Source organism: Oncorhynchus masou, chromosome 13, assembly GCF_036934945.1.
Source record: "Oncorhynchus masou masou isolate Uvic2021 chromosome 13, UVic_Omas_1.1, whole genome shotgun sequence".
NCBI lineage: Eukaryota > Metazoa > Chordata > Actinopteri > Salmoniformes > Salmonidae > Oncorhynchus > Oncorhynchus masou.
In genome coordinates, this window is record NC_088224.1 from 40,949,564 (window position 1) to 40,973,158 (window position 23,595).

The 23,595-nt window shown below is 41.8% G+C and overlaps 1 protein-coding gene across 2 annotated transcripts in view; it reads left to right on the top strand.

The window, feature by feature from the left end:
* Positions 1 to 23,595, top strand: part of samd12 (sterile alpha motif domain containing 12) — a 135,030-nt gene that overhangs the window by 104,456 nt on the left and 6,979 nt on the right. Inside the window, exon 5 of one of the 2 annotated variants that reach the window (XM_064983881.1) lies at positions 10,863 to 15,519. The exons of the other annotated variant lie outside the window; for it this stretch is intronic. Coding sequence (XP_064839953.1) covers positions 10,863 to 10,885 — 23 coding nt within the window. The 3' untranslated portion in view covers positions 10,886 to 15,519. Of the gene's footprint in view, positions 1 to 10,862; positions 15,520 to 23,595 lie in introns of those variants that run through there. 2 annotated transcript variants of the gene reach the window in all.

A 23,595-nucleotide genomic window follows, 5' to 3' on the forward strand; every position in this document is an offset into this window, starting at 1 on the left:
TTGGCAGATGCCACAAGAATGCTACCTGCGCCGATGCATATTGGCAACTGTAAAGTTTGGTGGAGGAGAAATAATGGTCTGGGGCTATTTTGCATGGTTCGGGCTAGGCCCCTTAGTTCCAGTGATGGTACATCTTAATGCTACAATTCTGTGCTTCCAACTTTGTGGCAACAGTTTGGGGAAGGCCCTTTCCTGTTTCAGCATGACAATGCCCTCATACACAAAGTGATCCCCATACTGAAATGGTGTGGAAGAACTTGACTTTCCTGCACAGAGTGCCGTTCTCAACCCCATTGAACATCTTTGGGATGAATTGGAACGCTGACTGCAAACCAGATGTAAAATCGCCCAGCATCCGTGCCCAGATAATGTTCTTATGGCTGAATGGAAGCAAATCCTCGCAGCAATGTTCCAACATCTAGTGGAAAGCATTCCCAGAAGAGTGGAGGCTGTTATAGCAGCAAAGGGGGGACAAAGTCTATATTAATGCCCATGATTTTGGAATGAGATGTTCGACAAGCAGGTGTCCACATACTTTTAGTCATGTAGTGCACATAACATTTAACATTTAAGTCATTTAGCAGACGCTCTTATCCAGAGCGACTTACAAATTGGACATCATTTACACACACAAACACAAACGTCAGCTCAGACAAATCCATCTCAGAGAGGCCCAGCTCATGAGCTCCATCGGCAGCAGATTTGAATTTAGAATGGAAAATTAATGTGTTTATGCAACAACTGTAAGTGTATCGAACCGAATCTCATCGATTCGTTCTCTAATCGTACCGAATCGTTTCCAACCCAAACGTATCGTTCCTGTATTGTGTCCGAGCACATGTATCTAGATGAGTATCAAATCATCTTGACAGGGAAAGATGCACATACCTACAAACCGCATATCAGTATTGGCATCTTATTCTTCAGTAACTATTAGTGTCCTACGTAAATGCGATGGGTGTGGCTGCCTCTAGTTGAGGGCTTGTTTATTCTTGGTGGGATGGATGACAGACAAATGTCACTTTCCACCTGCAACCAAGCCCTGTACTTTCTTCATTGCTGTCAATGTAGAGAAAGATGCAGGCAAGGGCAGCAGAATCGTCATGGCCTCAAGTGGTAAGTTCAGGATACTCTTTTTCACAGTAGGCAAGAAATCCACGAGACATTTGCTGGATTTTGATCTTCAGTGTCCTATTACAGGATAAGTCCAACTCCTCTTCAGCCATTCCACAATGTCCACTCTTAGATGTCATGGCGAGGGCAAACGGATCACGGACCCAGTCCCAATCATTTGTGTTTCTCCGTGAAGTATGAATTTATATACTCACTCCATGAAGCGTGATGATTGTCTCTCACTATGTTCACTGATGGAATGTTTGTGTCCAAAAACATGTCGGTAATCCCGTTCTGTAGCCAACTTTCAATTTTCGTCCTGAAAGCATTGATCTTGCCTCGCACCTCCAGAATAGAGGCATTATCCCCTTGCATGGATAAGTTAAATCTGTTAAAGTCAGCGAGGTAGGCATGTTTAGCAATCCATTCTAAATTGGAGAAAAAAATGCAAGTTTGTCCTCTTTCAGAAACTTGCACATCTGTGTGCGTAGGTCAAACACCTGCTGTAACACTTTTCTGCGGGAGAGCCACCCCAGCTCGGAGTGAAACCAGTGTCATGTTCCACGTCCATTTCTTTGCAATGATGTGCCAACAGACGTGACTACGGTGGCCTTGATTTCACAAAATTAACTCCCGTCACAACCTTATTAAGCACAGAAGTCTTGATCCATGGCTTTGGATGCAAGTGCTTGTCGGTGTAAGATGCAGTGGGCGCCCACTATCTTGGGGTTGACAGCCTTTATTCTTGCGACTACCCTACTCTTGCGAGTGGTCATTGCCGCCGCCGTATCATTTGTGCATACAGCCGCACGTATTTCCCAGCTTAATCCTTCTTTGGTCATGAATTTATCCAACATTTCGAATATTTCCTCACCTGTTGTTTGACCCGGCACCCTTTTCCATGATTGCTAGCCAGGCCCGGAGAAATTAAAAGGAGCGAGAAAACATTGACCTTGCATGAATGAAATGCATCCGTTGATTTGATTGATATGACTTTGTCAAATGAGTTATTTGAATAAACCAATCACAAGCACAATACAAGACGGGCGTGTGGGCTTTGCCTGTGAGATGCTTGATCAGTGCACAATTCAATAGTTTTTGGCGGACCCCAGGCTATCAACTTAGTCCACGGATCCCTTGGCCAAAATGTGTTTAATATGTTAGTAATATTCAATAGAAAAATTGTTACCTTGTTTGCCTCGTGTTTCCATTATTTTGTCAGTTACCTGTATGTTTATATCCAACTTTGCCGCCATGCACACACCCTCCCCTCGCCCCAAACGCCCAGTCAGTCCCAGATTCCCCCAAACAAAATCTTTCTCCTCATCCTAATTACAAACATTGACAGTTTGAGTACTAGTGGGGGTTTGCAGTTGCAGGAAGAACTGCGACAAACAAAAACCTGTATGACATGTCATAACAAAGACCAAACGACTCCCTCCGCATAAAACATTGACAGTTTGAGTACTAGTGGGGGTTTTGCAGTTGCAGGAAGAAATGCGACAAACAAAAACCTGTGTGACATGTCATAACAAAGACCGAACGACTCCCTCCGCATAAAACAAATAAGACTTATTTACTTAACCTCACTTGGTCATGCTGATGAGCAAGAGTTTTTCTGTTTCGTAGAGGGAAAAAACATCAGTCTTTGTTTATGTTGTGATATCAGGGCAGGGGAAAAGGGAACTCACAAACAGACCGAGAACAGGATGACCTATTTTGAAGGCACACTGTGGAACAAGGCTTTGCTAAAAACCCTATCTGTGAGCTATAAGTATCTAAACAATATCCTCCTTCGTGTGTGTGCGTGAGCAAATGCTGCTGCAGTAACAAAAAGTATGTAGACCAACCAGTAAGTAGAAATACATTCACTGATCATTTGCTTGCTTAAAGCACATCAGACGAAGGGCATTCCGTTTCAGGCCTGGTTAGACTATCTTCCAAGTGTGAAGGTCTCATAGACCAAATAAACGTAATGTCCGTCACCAAAACAACAGCCCTTCTGAGATGGCATAAAACCCGAAATAGAGGGGAAAGAGCCAGTCAAACACCAGGTCTCACACACACACAAAAATGGATACCATCCAATCACAAATGAGACCACACCTAGGGCTGTTGCAGTGAGCATATTATCGCCACACCGGCGGTCAAGAGTCAAATTATATGTGACTCTTTAGTCACGTTAATTAGGCTTCTCCAAGCTCTGATACTGCTGATGTTCATTAGTAGCCTACCAAACTTGCTAACTGCCTGGTACTCAGCACTCTATTGTCCCTCTAATCACTCTGACATCAATGCAAATGTAATTGAAAATCTAATCAAACACTTCATGAGAGCCCATGAGCTCATGTTGGGCAACATGTCAGACCTCTAATGCAAAGAAAATAAATTCATAGAGACAAATCTGCCCGATTCCAGCCTTGCTGAAGCACCCCTAGGTCATCACCGATCCTTCACCAAATATACAAAAAAACACACACACAAAAAAACATTGAGTTAATAAAGCCGCAAACAAACATGGTCTCATTTTTGCTTCCTTTGAGTAAGGCAGCTCCAAAATGCAGGTGTTTCAGCCTAGCTCAGTGCTTTCTGTGGTGGTGGGGCAGCCAGCGGAAAATATGGAGAGTAAGGGTTGGTAATGTTCTCTAGTTGCGCCGTGACTGGCTCAGTGTTCTGTCACACATGGGGACACCTACAAGTCTAAGGGTAGAGCTCGAAAATTCAAGCCCCCAGGGTGCTGCCATAGAGTTACATTAGAAGTGCCCGTCCAAGAAGGCTCAAGGTAATTGGCCACAGATAAAATGATGTCAAATCACATTATATATACAGTAGCTTTGATTGGACTGATCATGTCAACATCATCCTTTCAAAATCTTAGCTAGCATTCATCTTCATGAATCAAGTCGCCAATATACTGGCAAATCGTTTTTTTAATCCTTGTCATATAAAGAGAAATAATGTTGAGAAATTATAGATAAAACATATCGGTGCTCATCGACATAAACATTACACAAGTTTGAAATTGCAAATTCAATGAGTGGTTTGGAAGGAATCGGTGACAGTAGCTAACTGCAAGCATTGCAAAGCAATCACTAGCCTGTTATTCAGTGGAGTGTCTGTGTGGTCCCAAGTCTGGGTTTAATGGTCTCTTTTCCAAGTTTAAAAGGATAAACATTCAACATTGGCCATGCTGTCAATGAAGCATGATTTGTACTCAACTTAACTCGTAACTGGGAAATCTGACTTCAGTGAGTTCAAGACAACTGGGAACTCTGGGGGAAACGTTTTGAACGTTCATCCAACATGTTCCCCTCTTGATTTCGCCTACTGTTCTGACTTGGTGGTGCACATGTAGCCTATAACCTGTTTTAGAGAAATGTAATCATTGCATATTGTATTTTTTCTTCTTCAAGTCATTTAGTCACATCATGCAGCCTTACAATGTATTAAAAATCAAAACATAGCCCAACATTTGTAGAAAAACTTAATAACTCTAAATTATGCATACAGGAGTACCTATTTTCTTAGTTAACCGCTCAACGCAGAATAGCTGTCACGTTCTGACCTTTATTTCCTTTGTTTTGACATCATTTAGTATGGTCAGGGTGTGAGTTGGGGTGGGCAGTCTGTTTGTTTTTCTATGATTTGGGTATTTCTATGTTTCGGCCTAGTATGGTTCTCAATCAGAGGCAGGTGTCAATAGTTGTCTCTGATTGAGAATCATACTTAGGTAGCCTGGGTTTCACTGGGTGTTTGTTTCCGTGTCTGTGTTTTTCACCACATGGTACTGTTTTGGGGTTTCGGTCATTCCGCGTTTATTGTTTTGGTATTCAGTTGTTCATGTGTACTATTTCTTATTAAAAGAACCATGAACACTTACCACGCCGCATATTGGTCCTCTGATCCTTTTCGCCTCTCCCCTTCGGAAGAAGAGGAGGAAATCCCTTCCAATAGCTGCATGTGCGCACTCCCTCAAATCGTTTGTAGAAAATATCCTTTCTATTTTATTCCGCTTGTTCAATTCTTATACTATAAAATGCCACAGAATTCCAAGAAAATCTTCTCTGCTGAATGAACTAGTGTAGCCCACAGCTATTTGGCATAGCCAGGACAGGTGGTGGAAAAAGTTCCCAAATGTCATACTTGAGTAAAAGTATAGATACATTTTAATAGAAAGTTACTCAAGTAAAAGTGGAAGTCACCCAGTAAAATACTACTTGAGTAAAAGTCTAAAAGTATTTGGTTCTAAATATACTTAAGTATCAAAGTAAAAGTATAAATCATTTCAAATTACTTATATTAAGCATAAAAGACGGCACCATTTTCTTGTTTTTAAAATGTATGGATAGCCAGGGGCACACCCCAACACACATAATTTACAAAAGATTTGTGTCTAGTTAGTCCGCCAGATCAGAGGCAGTAGGGATGACCAGGGATGTTCTCTTGATAAGTGTGTGAATTGGACAATTTTCCTGTCCTGTTAAGCATTTAAAATGTACGTTTGGATGGCATGGAATGTTGGGAGTAAAAAATACATAATTTTTCTTTCGGAATGTAGGGAAGTAAAAGTATAAATAGTAAAGTACAGATACCCCCAAAAACAACTTAAGTAGTACTTTAAAGTATTTTTACTTAAGTACGTTACACCCCTGATAAGGACAACTCAGAGTATGTGATTCTGAAATTAAATGGACTACATTTTCTTCATATAATGTTTCTTTAGACCTGTCTAAAATAATGGATTTATTGTAAAGGTGTAGGCTATATTAATGGATTTGAGACTTTTTCAAATGTAGATGTTCCAAAAGTCTGCGTCAGTGGCTTTTAGACTGTGGAAGCCAGGAGATGCGAAATGTGTTTAGTCAATTACCGTATTGCTTGACAATCACCAGCTGACCAAAATTTTGTGACTACCACACCCCCAAAAACTCAAAACGCTCCAATCACAAACCCCCGTCCCGTTTAGTACCCCTCAAGAAAGACTTGACTATAGCCCAGATCAGGCACTTCAAAGCTGGCTTGACGATTAGCTGGGTACTGTGTGACTCTCCAGGCGTACACTTTCTCACACCGAGTACCACAGAGGCAGAACAGAGGTGAGGAGAGAGAGAGCGACAGACACAAAGAGGGAGCGCGAGAGAGAGAGAGATACAAAGGTAGATGCAGACACTCAGAGGTGTGCTCTGATTAAATAATGAGAGATGAGGCCTGATGTATTAATGCATAGAGATAGATAAATGGAGAGCTGGAGAAAACAGATTAAGCCCCCCCACCTCCTCTCTTCATTCAGAGCTTTCGAGAATTCCGACCTGTGAGTACCTGTTTCAGAGGCTGCTGCTCGTAGCTTAATACTGGGTGAATCACATTAATAATTTAGCCCAGTGGCAAGGGAGCCACCACCGGCTCGAGAGGGACTGAGAGAAGAGTGACTGAAGCGAGGAGAGGGACTGAGAGAAGAGTGACTGAAGCGACGAGAGAGAGAGGAGGCCAATATACACTCTGTCATTGGGTTCTGCTGTATGTGTAAATTACAGTGCAAAACGCTACATTAATAATCAACACCTTCAGCCTTTGTTTGGGCGGTGAACGGCAGGAGTGGGCCATGTAATTGGTTAGTTTAATAACTGGGCATGGTGCATTGCTCTTTTTTTGTGTCTCACACACACACACACACACAAATCGCACACAGGCATAGCCGCATACACACATTCACTCACAAAACATAGGCGACACACTCACCCATACGCACACACACTGCACTGGCACACTCGTACACAAATCACTCGCGCACACAAACTAGGCTACACAGACGCTCACATGGCTGTGTTCATACCCTGTCATGTTTAATTTTGGTTGGTAGAGTGTAATAATCCGAGAAAAGAATAGAATTGAGTCAATCTGAGTTCACTGGGTGTTCTGAGGGCTCTTAAAAGGCACGGTAGAATTGTACTCGCTTTTATTCACCATTTAATATTATAGCTCCTAACGAAGGCAGTTTGAAGGTTATTTTCAATGATGTGCGGGGCTCTAAAAAAATAAAAATAACTGTCTTATATTGCCTGTGAATCAGGGATTATTTTATTTATTTTATAGATTTTTTAAATTTGATTATCATCCTTAATTAATTTTACCGGGGAAGTCACTTTGAGATTGACGGCTCTTTTTCAAGTGAGTCCTGGCCAAGAAGGCAAGAGTTGAGAACAAGATAATAGCTGATAGATTTATAATACGAAAGGTGTATATACAGTGCCTTGCGAAGGTATTCGGCCCCCTTGAACTTTGCGACCTTTTGCCACATTTCAGGCTTCAAACATAAAGATATAAAACTGTGGGACACAATCATGAAGTGGAACGACATTTATTGAATATTTCAAACTTTTTTAACAAATCAAAAACTGAAAAATTGGGTGTGCAAAATTATTCAGCCCCCTTAAGTTAATACTTTGTAGCGCCACCATTTGCTGCGATTACAGCTGTAAGTCGCTTGGGGTATGTCTCTATCAGTTTGGCACATCGAGAGACTGAAATTTTTTCCCATTCCTCCTTGCAAAACAGCTCGAGCTCAGTGAGGTTGGATGGAGAGCATTTGTGAACAGCAGTTTTCAGTTCTTTCCACAGATTCTCGATTGGATTCAGGTCTGGACTTTGACTTGGCCATTCTAACACCTGGATATGTTTATTTTTGAACCATTCCATTGTAGATTTTGCTTTATGTTTTGGATCATTGTCTTGTTGGAAGACAAGTCTCCGTCCCAGTCTCAGGTCTTTTGCAGACTCCATCAGGTTTTCTTCCAGAATGGTCCTGTATTTGGTTCCATCCATCTTCCCATCAATTTTAACCATCTTCACTGTCCCTGCTGAAGAAAAGCAGGCCCAAACCATGATGCTGCCACCACCATGTTTGACAGTGGGGATGGTGTGTTCAGGGTTATGAGCTGTGTTGCTTTTACGACAAACATAACATTTTGCATTGTTGCCAAAAAGTTCAATTTTGGTTTCATCTGACCAGAGCACCTTCTTCCACATGTTTGGTGTGTCTCCCAGGTGGCTTGTGGCAAACTTTAAACAACACTTTTTATGGATATCTTTAAGAAATGGCTTTCTTCTTGCCACTCTTCCATAAAGGCCAGATTTGTGCAATATACGACTGATTGTTGTCCTATGGACAGAGTCTCCCACCTCAGCTGTAGATCACTGCAGTTCATCCAGAGTGATCATGGGCCTCTTGGCTGCATCTCTGATCAGTCTTCTGCTTGTATGAGCTGAAAGTTTAGAGGGACGGCCAGGTCTTGGTAGATTTGCAGTGGTCTGATACTCCTTCCATTTCAATATTATTGCTTGCACAGTGCTCCTTGGGATGTTTAAAGCTTGAGAAATCTTGTTGTATCCAAATCCGGCTTTAAACTTCTTCACAACAGTATCTCGGACCTGCCTGGTGTGTTCCTTGTTCTTCATGATGCTCTCTGCGCTTTTAACGGACCTCTGAGACTATCACAGTGCAGGTGCATTTATACGGAGACTTGATTACACACAGGTGGATTGTATTTATCATCATTAGTCATTTAGGTCAACATTGGATCATTCAGAGATCCTCACTGAACTTCTGGAGAGAGTTTGCTGCACTGAAAGTAAAGGGGCTGAATAATTTTGCACGCCCAATTTTTCAGTTTTTGATTTGTTAAAAAAGTTTGAAATATCCAATAAATGTCGTTCCACTTCATGATTGTGTCCCACTTGTTGTTGATTCTTCACAAAAAAATACAGTTTTATATCTTTATGTTTGAAGCCTGAAATGTGGCAAAAGGTCGCAAAGTTCAAGGGGGCCGAATACTTTCGCAAGGCACTGTAACAACGGTAACAGGGCAACCAGTCTTGGCATTCAGTTTGTGTGTGCAGCATGCATTTGTTCTGTTGATTTCTGCTCCAGGCAAAGAAAAGGGGAATTCTTGACATTGACATCAATTGAAAATACAATATTTGTCATTGACTTGAACCTTGAGGCCTGTTCTCGATTCTCTACTACCACCTTTATACCGTGGGTACGTGTATTATAGAGAAGAGTGTGTGTGTGGAGCGATGGGTTGGGGTGGGGGCTAAGTCAAATAAAATCACATTTATTGGTCACATACCCAAGTTATTGCGGGTGTAGCGAAGTGTTTATGTTTCTAGCTCCGACAGTGCAGTCACATCTATCAATTTCACAACATATACCGAATACAAACACTTCTAAGTAAAGGGATGGAATTAAGAATATATAAATACATTGATAAACAATGTCAGAGCGGCATAGACTAAGATACAGTAGAATAATAGAATACAGTATATACATAAGAGATGAGTAATGCAAGATACGTAACATTATTAAAGTGACTAGTGTTCCATTTATTAAAGTGTCCAGTCTATGTATATAGGCAGCAGCCTCTTATATGCTAGTGATGGCTATTTAACAGTCTGATGGTCTTGAGATAGAAGCTGTTTTTCAATCTCTGTGTTTGTGCGTGTATATATGTGGTTGTGCATGTATGAAAAAACCTTGACGTGTGTGTGTGTGTGTGGTATATGCATAACGGAGAAGGGGGGGGGAACCATGACTATTTTCTGCACTATAAAGTGTGGCGTGTATTAGGAGAGAGACTATGGCAGGCTGTCAGCTCGTCAAGGGTATCCATGACGGTAATGAATTTCAGACTATCACTACCACTATCACTCTCTCTCTCTTCCTCACACACACACAGCCCTCTACCTCAATTTGGACCTGTGTGTGTGGTCTGACACGTGCTTGTATACAGACAGTTACTGAAGACATGGACTGATGTGTTTGTCAATGATGATTTTCATATGGATGGATGCATTACCGGAGCGCCAAGTCTAGGACCGAAAGGCTCCTTAACAGCTTCTACCCCCAAAGCCATAAGGCCGCTGAACAGCTAAACGAATCAAATGTTTACCCGGACTATTTACATTAACGCCCCCAACTTTATGTTGAGGTATGTTGTTTGATACACAAGCCACATAGCCTATATGGTAAATACAGCGTCGGCTCTTGCTTTTCATTTCCTTCTGAAAATGGTGTATTCACAGTGTGACACTCTTTCAGAGACGAGTTCAGACTCATCAAAGAGACATTGGCATGTGTCACCCGTGCTGTGTCACTGTCGTCGACCGAGCTTTAAATGTCAATTGTCTCCCCTGATCCGCCTGACTCGTTCTTGTGCGTGTGCTTTTTCTCTCTCTCTCACACACACACACACACACACACACGCGCACACACACCCACACACACATATAGACACAGACCAGCTCTCCACCTGTTTGTGTTCCTTGGAGTGCAATGCTGCGCCACAGTATTGATCACCTGCTGCTTCTGCCCTTTTTTATAATTATGTCTCCACTCTTTTTACTCTCTCCTTTCTCCTTTATCCTCTCTGTCGCTCGTCTCCTTCTCGCTCCTCTTTTGTTAATTCCCTTTCCCCTGATCCATTTTTATGCCTCCCTGTGCCCCGTGCTTATCACACTCCTTTTTCTGTTTCATCTCCACTTTCCTCCTCATGTACATCATTTAACTCTGTTCATTTTGCTCCCCTTCTTTTTTGCTCCTTATTTCATTAAAAAAAAAATCCTAATCATCATTCTTTCTGTTTATCCATTTCTCACTTCCACCTTTGTTCTCCTTCCTTTCGCTCTCTCCTTTCTCTCTATTCCCCCCCTCTTTGTCTTCTGTCTCTCTCTGTCTCTCTCCTTGTCTGCAGCCTCTCTGGAGTGTTCTCCGTAGACCGGGCGTTCCAGGACACCAGCTGCCAAAAGGACCCAGTCTCCCTCGGACCTCCTACATCTGACCCCCTCCCACCACCAATCAGAGCTGTCCTGACCCCAACCTTAATCCTAACGCCAAGCTTAACCCCATGCTTAGTCCCAAAACCTCAAACCTTCACACAAGTAAATTCATTGGCTTGTCCAGTGACTTATCATAGACATTCTATCACTTTCTTGCCTTTAACAAAGCATTCCCACTACATTTGTCCCTATGCCACCCAACTCTCCTACCCCTTCTGAAGCACCACTAGCCCAGGACATTCTGAGAACAAGCATCAAGAGCTGGACAACTTATCAACCCTCAACCGAAGATCCAACCACAAAGACTGTGGAGAACAACGATAAAACACACGTCAAATATGGCATCAACTTGAAAAAAACTTCTATGTTAATTCCTCCATGGCCGTCCTATGTGAATACAACCCCCAGGATACACCACTGAGCCGGTGTGTAACATTCTGTTGACTTCTAATGGTGACATTATAGACATATTGGGTACACCAGCCTTTCGCTCTTACTCTCCGTCTTCTTTCTCTCGGTCTCTCTCGCGCTCTGTCCTCACTGACTATGTCGGCGCAGCGAGAGGGTGACACATTTTGCACTTCTATATGTTCGCTTTCTCCTTCACTCTCTCCCTCTTTTTCCGACTATTGTCTGAATTGTTTCTGTGCATTGTCAGTGGCTTGCCTGGTGAAAATATTGTCTCGGTTGTCCTATCTGTGTCCTCTGCCCTGCTCCACTCTCTCCCTCCTTCACTTTGTGGGTCGCTCCCTCAGCGAACCCTTCTATGTGAGAGAACTTCACTGCGAATACATCCAGGTGTGGCATGAAGAGGGAGAACCAGGTGAAAAGTAAACGACTGATAACCTACATGGGACAATTGGTGGGTTGAGAGATGTGGTTGAACCAGGCAAGTGCTTCTCTACTGATGAAGAGAACATACAGAAGAAAAAGATCACACTGAAGACCCCCCCTCTCCATTTTAAATATGAGCTGTATTGAAAATAGTGTAGAAAGGAAAATGTGCAAAAAAACATGTACCATGTGCAAAAAAACATGTACCATGTGCAAATAAAACATGTACCATGTGCACAAAAACATGTACCATGTGCAAAAAAAAACATGTACCATGTGCAAAAAAACCATGTACCATGCGCAAAAAAAACATGTACCATGTGCAAAAAAAACATGTACCATGTGCAAAAAAAAACATGTACCATGTGCAAAAAAACATGTACCATGTGCCAAAAAACCATGTATCATGCGCAAAAAAAACATGTACCATGTGCAAAAAAACATGTACCATGTACAAAAAAACATGTACCATGTGCAAAAAAAACAAACCATCCAATGTCTGCCAAGTCTATCAGAGACATGGCATTTATCTCCCTCATTGTTTTATGACAAACTAACTCTTTGCTGTAACTGTTAATGTGAAATGGCCATTCACTGTTAATATAAAGGCCTTTTACTGTACTTAGAAGCACATGGAACTGTCATGCCAACAATCCCGTCAATTGCTTGGGCCATCGTCCACTATACGTGTGTTTTCAAACCCTGTAGCCAGTATGCTGGAGTGATTCCTATTACCCATGTATCACTACCACTGTAGCATGACCTATTGTCACCATCACAACAACTTCCTCTCTGTGAATAGGAATAAATGGGGATCCTCCAAAAATAAATGGCTGTCAAGAAATGGAAGTAGGGGAATTCCAACCCTGGAGAAAGCCATTGGTTTAGCTGAATTTAATTGCAACATTGGGTCTTGTGTTACGAGTGTCCATTGTTTGGATTGAAGCTTGGCTTATGCTGTGTAGTTGGTGGTTGGCCCATTAGTAGCAAATGTAATGGTATTGATTAAACCTTCAGGACTCTGTAGACCTACAGGCCTGGAATAGCCCATCCCTGACATTGGAGAGGTAAGGAATGCTGATACTTAGTCACATGGGATGAAGTCGTTCTTAGCTAAACACAAGTGGCTATTTCATGCTTCGGTGGAGATCTGGTGTCAGTATCTCTCTTGGCTAGTGGGGGCTGCCTGCCCTGCCTGCTGCCAGTTGGGGGACCTGGCACCTTCTTTTCACATCATCTGGATGTCGATAGCCGAACTGGGAGAAGTAGCCTACAGTATTAACCCAAGGCGGTGTTTGGATAAAGAAAAAAAAAACTCCTGGAACTGTAACATGGGCTGCTCCTTCCTGCCAACTATAACTGGGCTGTAAAATGAGTTATTTAGTAAAGGAAGTATTATGACTTTGTATATGGTAACTCACCATGTGACTTTCAGGGCATCTCAAACCTGGGTTGTGTTCATTAGGGCACACCGGAACCAAAAGTTTTACGACGGAAAACCAGACCGAGTGTTTCTTATTGGACAAGTCCAGGTAGTCCCATGTTTGAAACCATTTTCTCCCGTTTGGTGCCTAATGCATATGACCATGTCAGCTCTGCCAAGGTGCCCGAGGACTTGCCTGAACTGGCTATTTCCACAATCCCCTGATACATTTTTTACGCTTTTGGAATTTATTCATTGGCACTTTACTAGTGCACTGTTACTCAAGAGAAAACCTTACTTTCTTATTGCACAAGACAAACCTTAGTACATCACCCACACATACATGCAAATGGAAGCAGACTTACACGGAATTATGCGACTACACAGTCAGACATTACATTCACAGGTGTATATAAATACATATGCCTATATTATGCACGCACAAACAGAAACACACATAGGACACATACACATTAACACACTTAAACTAATACAACTGTTAAAGGGATAGTTTGGGATTATGTTTCCGAGTCCACTATAAAGGAAGTTAGCATTGGCTCGTGAAACTACCTCTAGTTAGTTTAGGGCAAAGACTAGAACCTATCCCTTTACAGTTTTCCTCAATCGCATACAAGCAGTTTTTGTGTCTGTGTTGGAACATCTATATCAGAAAACCGCAATGATGAAATGCTCAAATACATTTACAGAACTTCTGGTCATTTTCTTGTCTTAATACCTGACTTGCATATCTTAGATCACCATTTGCAAAACGTTTCAATTCAAATGTCATCAGTGACTACAAAATGTACTGTTATGTGTTCTGTTCACATAATATAACACACTATACTGCTACACTATAGCCATCGGGGCGTCTGGCGTTGCCATCAGCTGTTGAGAAAAGGCTTCCTTTGAAATGGAAGAAAGCTGCTTCACTGTCAGTGTTGCATCACGTCCAATGGCAGCTGCGTCCAAGCTCAAGAATCGCCATGGTGAAATTGTTGATGGCTGATGAGCGAGTTCATTCTATCTTGTGAATTGAAATAATGAGAAATAAAATTGATTTTGGTTGCATATGACGTTGACTACACCACAGGTTATTTTACGTTCACAATGTAAACAAAAGCAACTTCCGTAATTAGAGAAGAGAGAATCATTTAATACAACTAATAGGAACAACTTAAATCAGTACTTCTGAAAAACTGGACAAAGGATATTGTACTTAGGTCTAATTGATGAATACATAACTGGAACTGTACATTTGGGGAAAATAGAATGAAGACGCTCTCAAAACAACGCGCTACGTGACGCAACGCTGGTGGCATAGCAACGAAAAGATTCAAATGGAGCTGGAGTGTTATTTGTTTTTAGTCAGGAGAGAACTTTGTGCGATTGTGTTCACTGTTTCCGGCAATCCGTATACTGCACACAATTCTAAATCACCCCATCAGTGTCATATTATGTAGCCCGAAAATATATGGAAATGTCTAGATGACTGTTGGGACTAGTTATTATGACATTATTTTTTGACAATATTGCAGACATTCAGAGATGCGCATAATTAAGTAATCTGTGACCCAATGGAAAGTCTACAGAACAATGAACAAACCAGCCTTTGTATTGAGTACATGGAATTGGATTGTGATGATACTGATGAATGAATGGTGTGCACACAATGTGCTTTTTCTTTATCAGGACTATTTGATGAGTATGAAATTGTTTGGTGAAATATGCATAAAAGGACAGGAATTGCCCATAACTCTGCACCTTTGGATAGTTGTACTTCTACTTTTGAGCATCATGATTTTGTGACTGTAAATAAAATGTATTGATCTACTGGGATTTGTAAAAGCCAGACTAACTTCCTGTTTTGTCTGCTCAGACTCAAAAGAGAAGTTTGGTTGCGTTCATCTTTCTGTAGGTAGTGGTGTTCTTTCGATGAATCTATTAGCAATGTTGATGGTAGGCTATAATATCATTTTGATGAATGTATTTAATGTTTTGAGAAGGCAACTACATTTTTGAAAAGGCATTTGACTCTTTTCCAAAAGTCCACAGAGTTGTGTGTCTGGTGAACACTGTTTTGAAAATGTACAACATTGTTCCAAAAAATGCTTGAAATCGATCGAGAAAAACGAATGTATGATTTTTGGCCAGTTTGACAGCACGTTTTTTTTATTACTTTCTGGTGTTTGTTTTTTTATCAAACAGGCATGCAGACCAGGTCTTCAGCCCCCCCCCACAATCTACATATAGGGTGCCTAATCATGGATATCAATGAAATATTATAAATATCTTAATAAATCTATTAACCTGTATACTGTAGTGTACATTACTGAGCATACCTCACTGCATATTGTTTTTTTTACATATACCACATTTTCTTTACACACTGTATTGGGTTATGTGTAGACTAATACAGCAGACAGGGACTGAATACCTTTCTTCAGTGCAGAATAAAGAGTGAATACACAGATCCTGAAGATTGATGATGTATCAGTGGTACTGTGGTTAAACAATACTATAGCATGTAGACAATCTCTCCTGGTTATCACGCTCCAGCCTCCGTACTCCCTCTGGGTCCTGGATGAATGGAAATGACTGAGAACAAATCTGCTCACACACACACACACACACACACACACGAGAGCAGCTTCACACACAAATGCCGGTGGTGAAAGCAGCGCCGTGGAGCAGCGCGCTGGTGTCAATACTAAAACTCACTTACCCTGGGCCATGCAGCAGAAAGGGGGAGGAGTGAGAGATGACAGTAAATCACTAGGGCCCACAAGACATGCAGGAGACACTCAGCGTGTTAGGCTGTTTAGATTAAATCTGCCCGGTTTTCTCTCTCTCACTATCTCTCTCTGTCTCTTTTCCTGTCTTTTTTCTCTCTCTCTCCAAGCAATCCAATTATATCCATCGCTTCTGCTGTCCCTCTACACATCTCTGAGTCAGGGCCGAGATAGAAAGATGGACACAATCTTTTTAATCTGTCTCCCTCTCCTCTCATTTCTTCCCTTTGGTCTATTGAACTCTTGTTCTCTCGTTACCGTACCTCTTTTCCCCCTCCAACCTCTTTTATATCTCTGCTCTCTCTCTCTCTCTCTCTCTCCTCTCTGCATCCCCTCTTTCAGGCGTGTTGAACACACAGGCTGTCCTATGATTTAAACATGTTGGACACTGAGCTGCTCATCCTCTTTGGCGTGTCAAACTAAACATTAGAACACAGGGGTGCTCTAGCCACAGCGGAGAGTGAATGTTTATGTATATATATTTATATATACAGTGGGGCAAAAAAAGTATTTAGTCAGCTACCAATTGTGCAAGTTCTCCCACTTAAAAAGATGAGAGAGGCCTGTAATTTTCATCATAGGTACACTTCAACTATGACAGACAAAATTAGAAAAGAAAATCCAGAAAATCACATTGTAGGATTTTTTATTTATTTATTTGCAAATTATGGTGGAAAAAAAGTATTTGGTCAATAACAAAAGTTTATCCTAATACTTTGTTATATACGCTTTGTTGGCAATGACAGAGGTCAAACGTTTTCTGTAAGTCTTCACAAGGTTTTCACACACTGTTGCTGGTATTTTGGCCCATTCCTCCATGCAGATCTCCACGAGAGCAGTGATGTTTTGGGGCTGTTGCTGGGCAACACGGACTTTCAACTCCCTCCAAAAATGTTCTATGGGGTTGAGATCTGGAGACTGGCTAGGCCACTCCAGGACCTTGAAATGCTTCTTACGAAGCCACTCCTTCTTTGCCCGGGCGGTGTGTTTGGGATCATTGTCATGCTGAAAGACCCAGCCACGTTTCATCTTCAATGCCCTTGCTGATGGAAGGAGGTTTTCACTCAAAATCTCACGATACATGGCCCCATTCATTCTTTCCTTATACACGGATCAGTCGTCCTGGTCCCTTTGCAGAAAAACTGACCCAAAGCATGATGTTTCCATCCCCATGCTTCACAGTAGGTATGGTGTTCTTTGGATGCAACTCAGCACTCCTTGTCCTCCAAACACGACAAGTTGAGTTTTTACCAAAAAGTTATATTTTGGTTTCATCTGACCATATGACATTCTCCCAATATTCTTCTGGATCATCCAAATGCTCTCTAGCCAACTTCAGACGGGCCTGGACATGTACTGGCTTAAGCAGGGGGACACGTCTGGCACTGCAGGATTTGAGTCCCTGGCGGCGTAGTGTGTTACTGATGGTAGGCTTTGTTACTTTGGTCCCAGCTCTCTGCAGGTCATTCACTAGGTCCCCCCGTGTGGTTCTGGGATTTTTGCTCACCGTTCTTGTGATCCTTTTGACCCCACGGGGTGAGATCTTGCGTGGAGCCCCAGATCGAGGGAGATTATCAGTGGTCTTGTATGTCTTGCATTTCCTAATAATTGCTCCCACAGTTGATTTCCTCAAACCAAGCTGCTTACCTATTGCAGGTTGTGGACAGGTGTCTTTTATACTGATAACAAGTTCAAACAGGTACTATTAATACAGGTAACGAGTGGAGGACAGAGGAGCCTCTTAAAGAAGAAGTTACAGGTCTGTGAGAGCCAGAAATCTTGCTTGTTTGTAGGTAACAAATACTTATTTTCCACCATAATTTGCAAATAAATTCATTAAAAATCCTACAATGTGATTTTCTGGATTTTTTTTCCATTTTGTCTGTCATAGTTGAAGGGTACCTATGATGAAAATTACAGGTCTCTCTCATCTTTTTAAGTGGGAGAACTTGCACAATTGGTGGCTGACTAAATACGTTTTTGCCCCACTGTATATAAGCACAGTGGAAATGTTCTCTCTTGTTCTCTTATCTCTGTCGTCACTCATCGCGTTGAACTTTGCAGTACCCAATGTTTGTTTCAACCAGGTTTTTTTCATGATGTCACAAGTAAGTGTTTTTGCTTTCTCTTTCTTGTTGTACTCAGTCAATTCTCCCCGGTCACTGTTCTTTTTTTAGTATTGAAATGTGGGGACTTTCTCTCATGTTTCTGCTCTCTCTCTTTCCTCTCCATATCAATTCAGTCCAGAAGGCTTCATCGGTACGGGAAACATATGTTTATATTGCCAAAGGAAGTGAAATAGTCATTAAACAAGTGAAATAAACAATCAAAAATGAACAGTAAACATTACACTTCCAAAATCTCTCTCTCTCTTTCTCTTCTCCGTCTGCCTCCCTCTCTCCAGTATAAAGCTTTTGGGTTATTGTATTTTTTACTTAAGTTTTATTTTGTGAATATTTTCTTAACTCTATTTCTTGAACTACATTGTTGGTTAAGGGCTTGTAAAGTAAACATTTCACCTGTTCTATTCAGCGCATGTGACAAATACAATTGGAATTGATTGAAATGAGTTTAACAATATCTCAAATCAAATATAATTTGTCACATGCGCTGAATACAACAGGCATTACCGTGAAACAAGCCTTTAACCAACAATGCAACATGTTTTAAGAAAAATACGTTTTTTTAAAGTATTTACTAAAATAAACTGAAGTAAAACATAAATACAACATTTAAATAAAAAAATAGAAAATAACAATTTAAGAGCAACAATAAAATAACAGTAGCTTGGCTATATACAGGGGGAGACCGGTACAGAGGTTAGTCGAGGTAATTGAGGTAATATGTACATGTAGGTAGAGAAATATCTATCCTATCCATGGCTGCTAGTCTCAGTTTCAGTCCAATCATCACTCCAGGTGGTGTGTGTCAAATGACCCACTTCAGCAGCCAAGGGTTAAGCCTCTTTCCACCATCAGTTATTACAGCAGGATCCAGATCAAATTTGCACCCAGCCACTCACACACACACACACACACACACACACACACCCTTCACCTGGTTGAGCTCACTTTAAACCACTTCTCGTGTTTATCTCCTCTGCTCAGGGCCTGTGTGAGCACTTCAGAGGAACCACAACATTGCTCCTAATGAATCAGTACTGACAGTGTCAAGCCTCTCTCTCTCTTCTCGCTCTCTCTTTATCACTGACAGGCTTCCCTGTGCCTGGGGAATTACAAGTAACTTTTCTGATAGGAAGCCCTAGACTGACTTGATGGATTCCACACTGATGGATTCCGACAGAGCGTGGCCCTTTTTCAACGTCCGCGGCAGCGAGAAAGGTTTTTCTGGTCAGCTTCCCGTTTCAGGGGGCGTTCTGAAAGCCGAACGATTGACGGGTGTAACGGTAAAGCCCGGCGACTTTCCCGTTGTCTCACGCTGCTGCGTCCTGCCTGCCACCTTTCCACATCAAGGGGAGAGTCAGTGTTATTAGCCTACCGCTGCGTTTGAGTGTCAGGGAGAGTCAATTATGTCAATGACAAGGAGTGAGAAAAAAAAGAGAGCAGCACGGTAAAAGCTTTCTTTCTTCACAGAGGCTGTGTTTGTATGTTCATGTGATTCGGAGAGCGTGTGTGTGTGTGTGTGTGTGTGTGTGTGAATGAATGTGTCCCGCGCCACTGTTAATGTGCTGGAGTATGCCAGAAACAATAATTCCCCCTACCAACAACACCTCTCTCCTCCCCCCACCTTCAATAGCTAGTGGAACAGGCCAAATCCAGCACAGTGGAGAACTGGAACCTGGGGCATCCAGCCTGCAGGTGCCACTGAGGATGAAGAGGTGCCGTGAGCATGCTCAGCCCTAATGATATCCGCCGGCACTCCCCCCCCCCCTCCCCCCTCGGTGAAGAGTCCTGGAACCTGGAGTCTCTGTCACTACCTCCTAATGAGGCACAGAGCTTGGCACAAAATGGGCTCTCAATTTCCCACTACTGGGTCGAGTTCAGGGAACTAGGGGACTGGCAATACTTACTCCCTGATGATGTGTAAAGGCGGAGTTGTGAGATGATGTAACATGTAGCCTTTGGTGGGTAATCCTCAATCTTCTCGCATTTCATTTCCCTTGGAAAGTACAGGACCCTGAGGGGGCAAAACATTGAGCTTTGATGACCCGTTTCATCTACTATGTATGAGTCAATGTTAATTTAAACTGCATTTGAGTCCCATTTCCCACCTGGATGAGTGTTATTTCACGTCAGTGTTTTCCCACATTAATCGTTTACCTTCGCAGTCCTCTTCCAGTGATAAAATTCCCCCAATTTTTCATTGGTCCAGGAAAATCATGTTCATTATTTGTTCTTCCAGGTCCAAGGCCAATAGAGGACACCCAACAAAACTTCCCCTTGGGCACTAAGCAACTGGGGAATATGAAACCATTATCATCTTGTTGTGCAATTTGTTGGGTCCTGGTAATTTTGTACAATTGGACAAGCTTGCTTTTCCTTATTTTTTGTTTGTTTTGTTTTGTTTGTTTACTCCAAATACACATACGAAAAACAACTTACAGACACACAAACAATGACTATATCTCATTTGCCCAGACCCACATAACCACATCCCTAGTGCCTGCATTATTGGTTGCCACTTGGCCCTAAACAAATTGGCACAATTTATCTCAGTCGCCCATGCTATTTCAATATATAAATAATAAATCATTTGATTTTTCCATTATGTTAATGATGGTGGATTCATTGATTTCCACATTTTTAGTATGAGTTTTTTCAAGATAAGTGATCAAAACTGTCAAGGTTTTCCTGTGGTGAAGTAGAGGAGGACCAAAACACAGCAAGGTTATATTGATTCATGTTTAATAAAAACAGATAACCATGAACACTACAAAACAATAAACGTGGAAAACCAAAAACAGCCCTATCTGGTGCAAAACACAGAGACAGGAACAATCACCCACAAACACACAGTGAAACCCAAGCTACCTAAGTATGATTCTCAATCAGAGACAACTAATGACACCAGCCTCTGATTGAGAACCATACTAGGCCGAAACATAGAAATACCCCAAAACATAGAAAAACAAACATAGACTGCCCACCCAACTCACGCCCTGACCATACTAAATAAATACAAAACAAAGGAAATAAAGGTCAGAACGTGACAAAAACAAATAAAGCTTTATTGATACAGCACTTTTCAGACATGCATGTGCTTTACGGGGGAAAAAACAAAAACAAAAAAAACAATGAAAATAAAAGCTGAAATATTTACCACACAACAGACATAAGATTTTTTTAAACTAAAGAATGACACAAACTGAATGACTAACAAGCACCCTAAGGAAAATCAAAACTAAAAAGATCTATTTTAAATATGTCCACAGTTCCCGGGACCCTTCAGGTTCTCTGGCAGGCTATTCCAGAGGCTGTGAGCATAATAACTAAAGGCTGCTTCTCCATGCCTCTTGGTCCTAGGCTTTGGGATAGTTAAAAGGCCAGTGCCAGAGAACCTGAGGGACCTACTGGGTACATAACTTAAAAGCATGTCCGACATGTATTGGGGTTCACAATCATGGATTGGTTTCAAAACCAATAGAAGAATCTTAAAATGTATTCTAAAACTCACAAGCAGACAGTGCTTTAAATCCGGTGTAATGTGTGCTCTCCGTCTGGTCTTGGTCAATACCCATGCTGCAGCATTCTGTATGTTTTGCAGTTGACCAATGGCTTTCATGGGTAGACCAAACAGGAGAGCAGGAGAGCATTTACAGGATGAGCATAACATGGAGGAGTCTCTCTGTATCAGACTGAGAGAGAAACGGCCGCACCTTGGCAATGTTCCTCAGGTGGTAAAAAAGCTATTTTGGTCACATTCCTAATGTATGATTCAAAATTGAGTTCAGAATCTAAAATAAAACACCAGGTAAAAAAAACCTAGGTGTTGTCTTCATTGCCTGTTAATTAAAATGTGCAGCTAGATTCTCTCTCTGTGTTTCCGCTCCAAGTAACTCTATCTTGTTTTGATTTAGCTGGAGGAAGTTGTGAGCCATCCAAGTATTGAAATCACTTATACAGTTTAATCATTTATCCGTGGAGCTAAAATCCTCTGGTGACACAGGAATTCAAAGTTGTGTATCGTTTGCGTAGCAGTGAAAGTCAATACTGTGCTTTCTGATAACTCTGCCAAGGGGTAACATATATACAGTGCATTCGGAAAGTATTCAGACCCCTAATGTTACATTACAACCTTATTCTAAAATGGATTAAATGAAAAATGTTCCTCATCAATCTACACACAATACCCCATAATGACAAAGCGAAAACAGATTTTTAGAAACGTATTGCAAATAAAAAACAAACACCTTATTTACATAAGTATTCAGACCCTTTGCTTTAAGACTTGAAATTGAGCTCCAGTGCATCCTGTTTCCATTGATCATACTTGAGATGTTTCGACAACTTCATTGGAGTCCCATATGCTAAAGTCAATTGATTGGACATGATTTGGAAAGGGGCACACCTGTCTATATAAGGTCCCACAGTTGACAGTGCATGTCAGAGCAAAAACCAAGCAATGAGGTCGAAGGGATTGTCCGTAGAGCGCCGAGACAGGATTGTGTCGCGGCACAGACCTGACAAAACAGAGATGCTAGTTTTAGGTCCCAAGAAACAAAGAGATCTTCTGTTGAATCTGACAATTAATCTTGATGGTTGTACAGTCGTCTCAAATAAAACTGTGAAAGACCTCGGCATTAACCTGGACCCCGATCTCTCTTTTGACGAACATATCAATACTGTTTCAAGGACAGCTTTTTTCCATCTATGTAACTTTTCAAAAATCTGAAACTTTCTGTCCAAAAATGATGCAGAAAAATGAATCCATGCATTTGTCACTTCTAGGTTAGACTACTGCAATGCTCTACTTTCCAGCTACCCGGATAAAGCATTAAATAAACTTCAGTTAGTGCTAAACACGGCTGCTAGAATCTTGACTAGAACCAAATAAATGTGATCATATTACTCCAGTGCTAGTCTCTCTATACTGGCTTCCTGTTAAAGCAAGGGCTGATTTCAAGGTTTTACTGCTAACCTACAAAATATTACAGGGGCTTGCTCCTACCTATCTTTCCGATGTGGTCCTGCCATACATACCTACACTACGGTCACAAGACGCAGGCCTCCTTACTGTCCCTAGAATTTCTAAGCAAACAGCTTGAGGCAGGGGTTTCTCCTACAGAGCTCCATTTTCATGGAATGGTCTGCCTATCCATGTGAGAGACGCAGACTAATCTCTTCAGTGGGTCATATGATTGAGTGTAGTCTGGCCCAGGAGTGTGAAGGTGAACGGAAAGGCAATGAAGCAACGAACCGCCCTTGCTGTCTCTGCCTGGCCAGTTCCCCTCTCTGCACTGGGACTCTCTGCCTCTAACCCTATTACAGGGGCTGAGTCACTGGCTTACTGGTGCTCTTCCATGCCATCATTGGGAGAGGTGCGTCACTTGAGTGTGTTGAGTCACTTATGTGATCTTCCTGTCTGGGTTGGCGCCCCCCCTTGGGTTGTGCTGTGGCGGAGACCTTCGTGGGCTATACT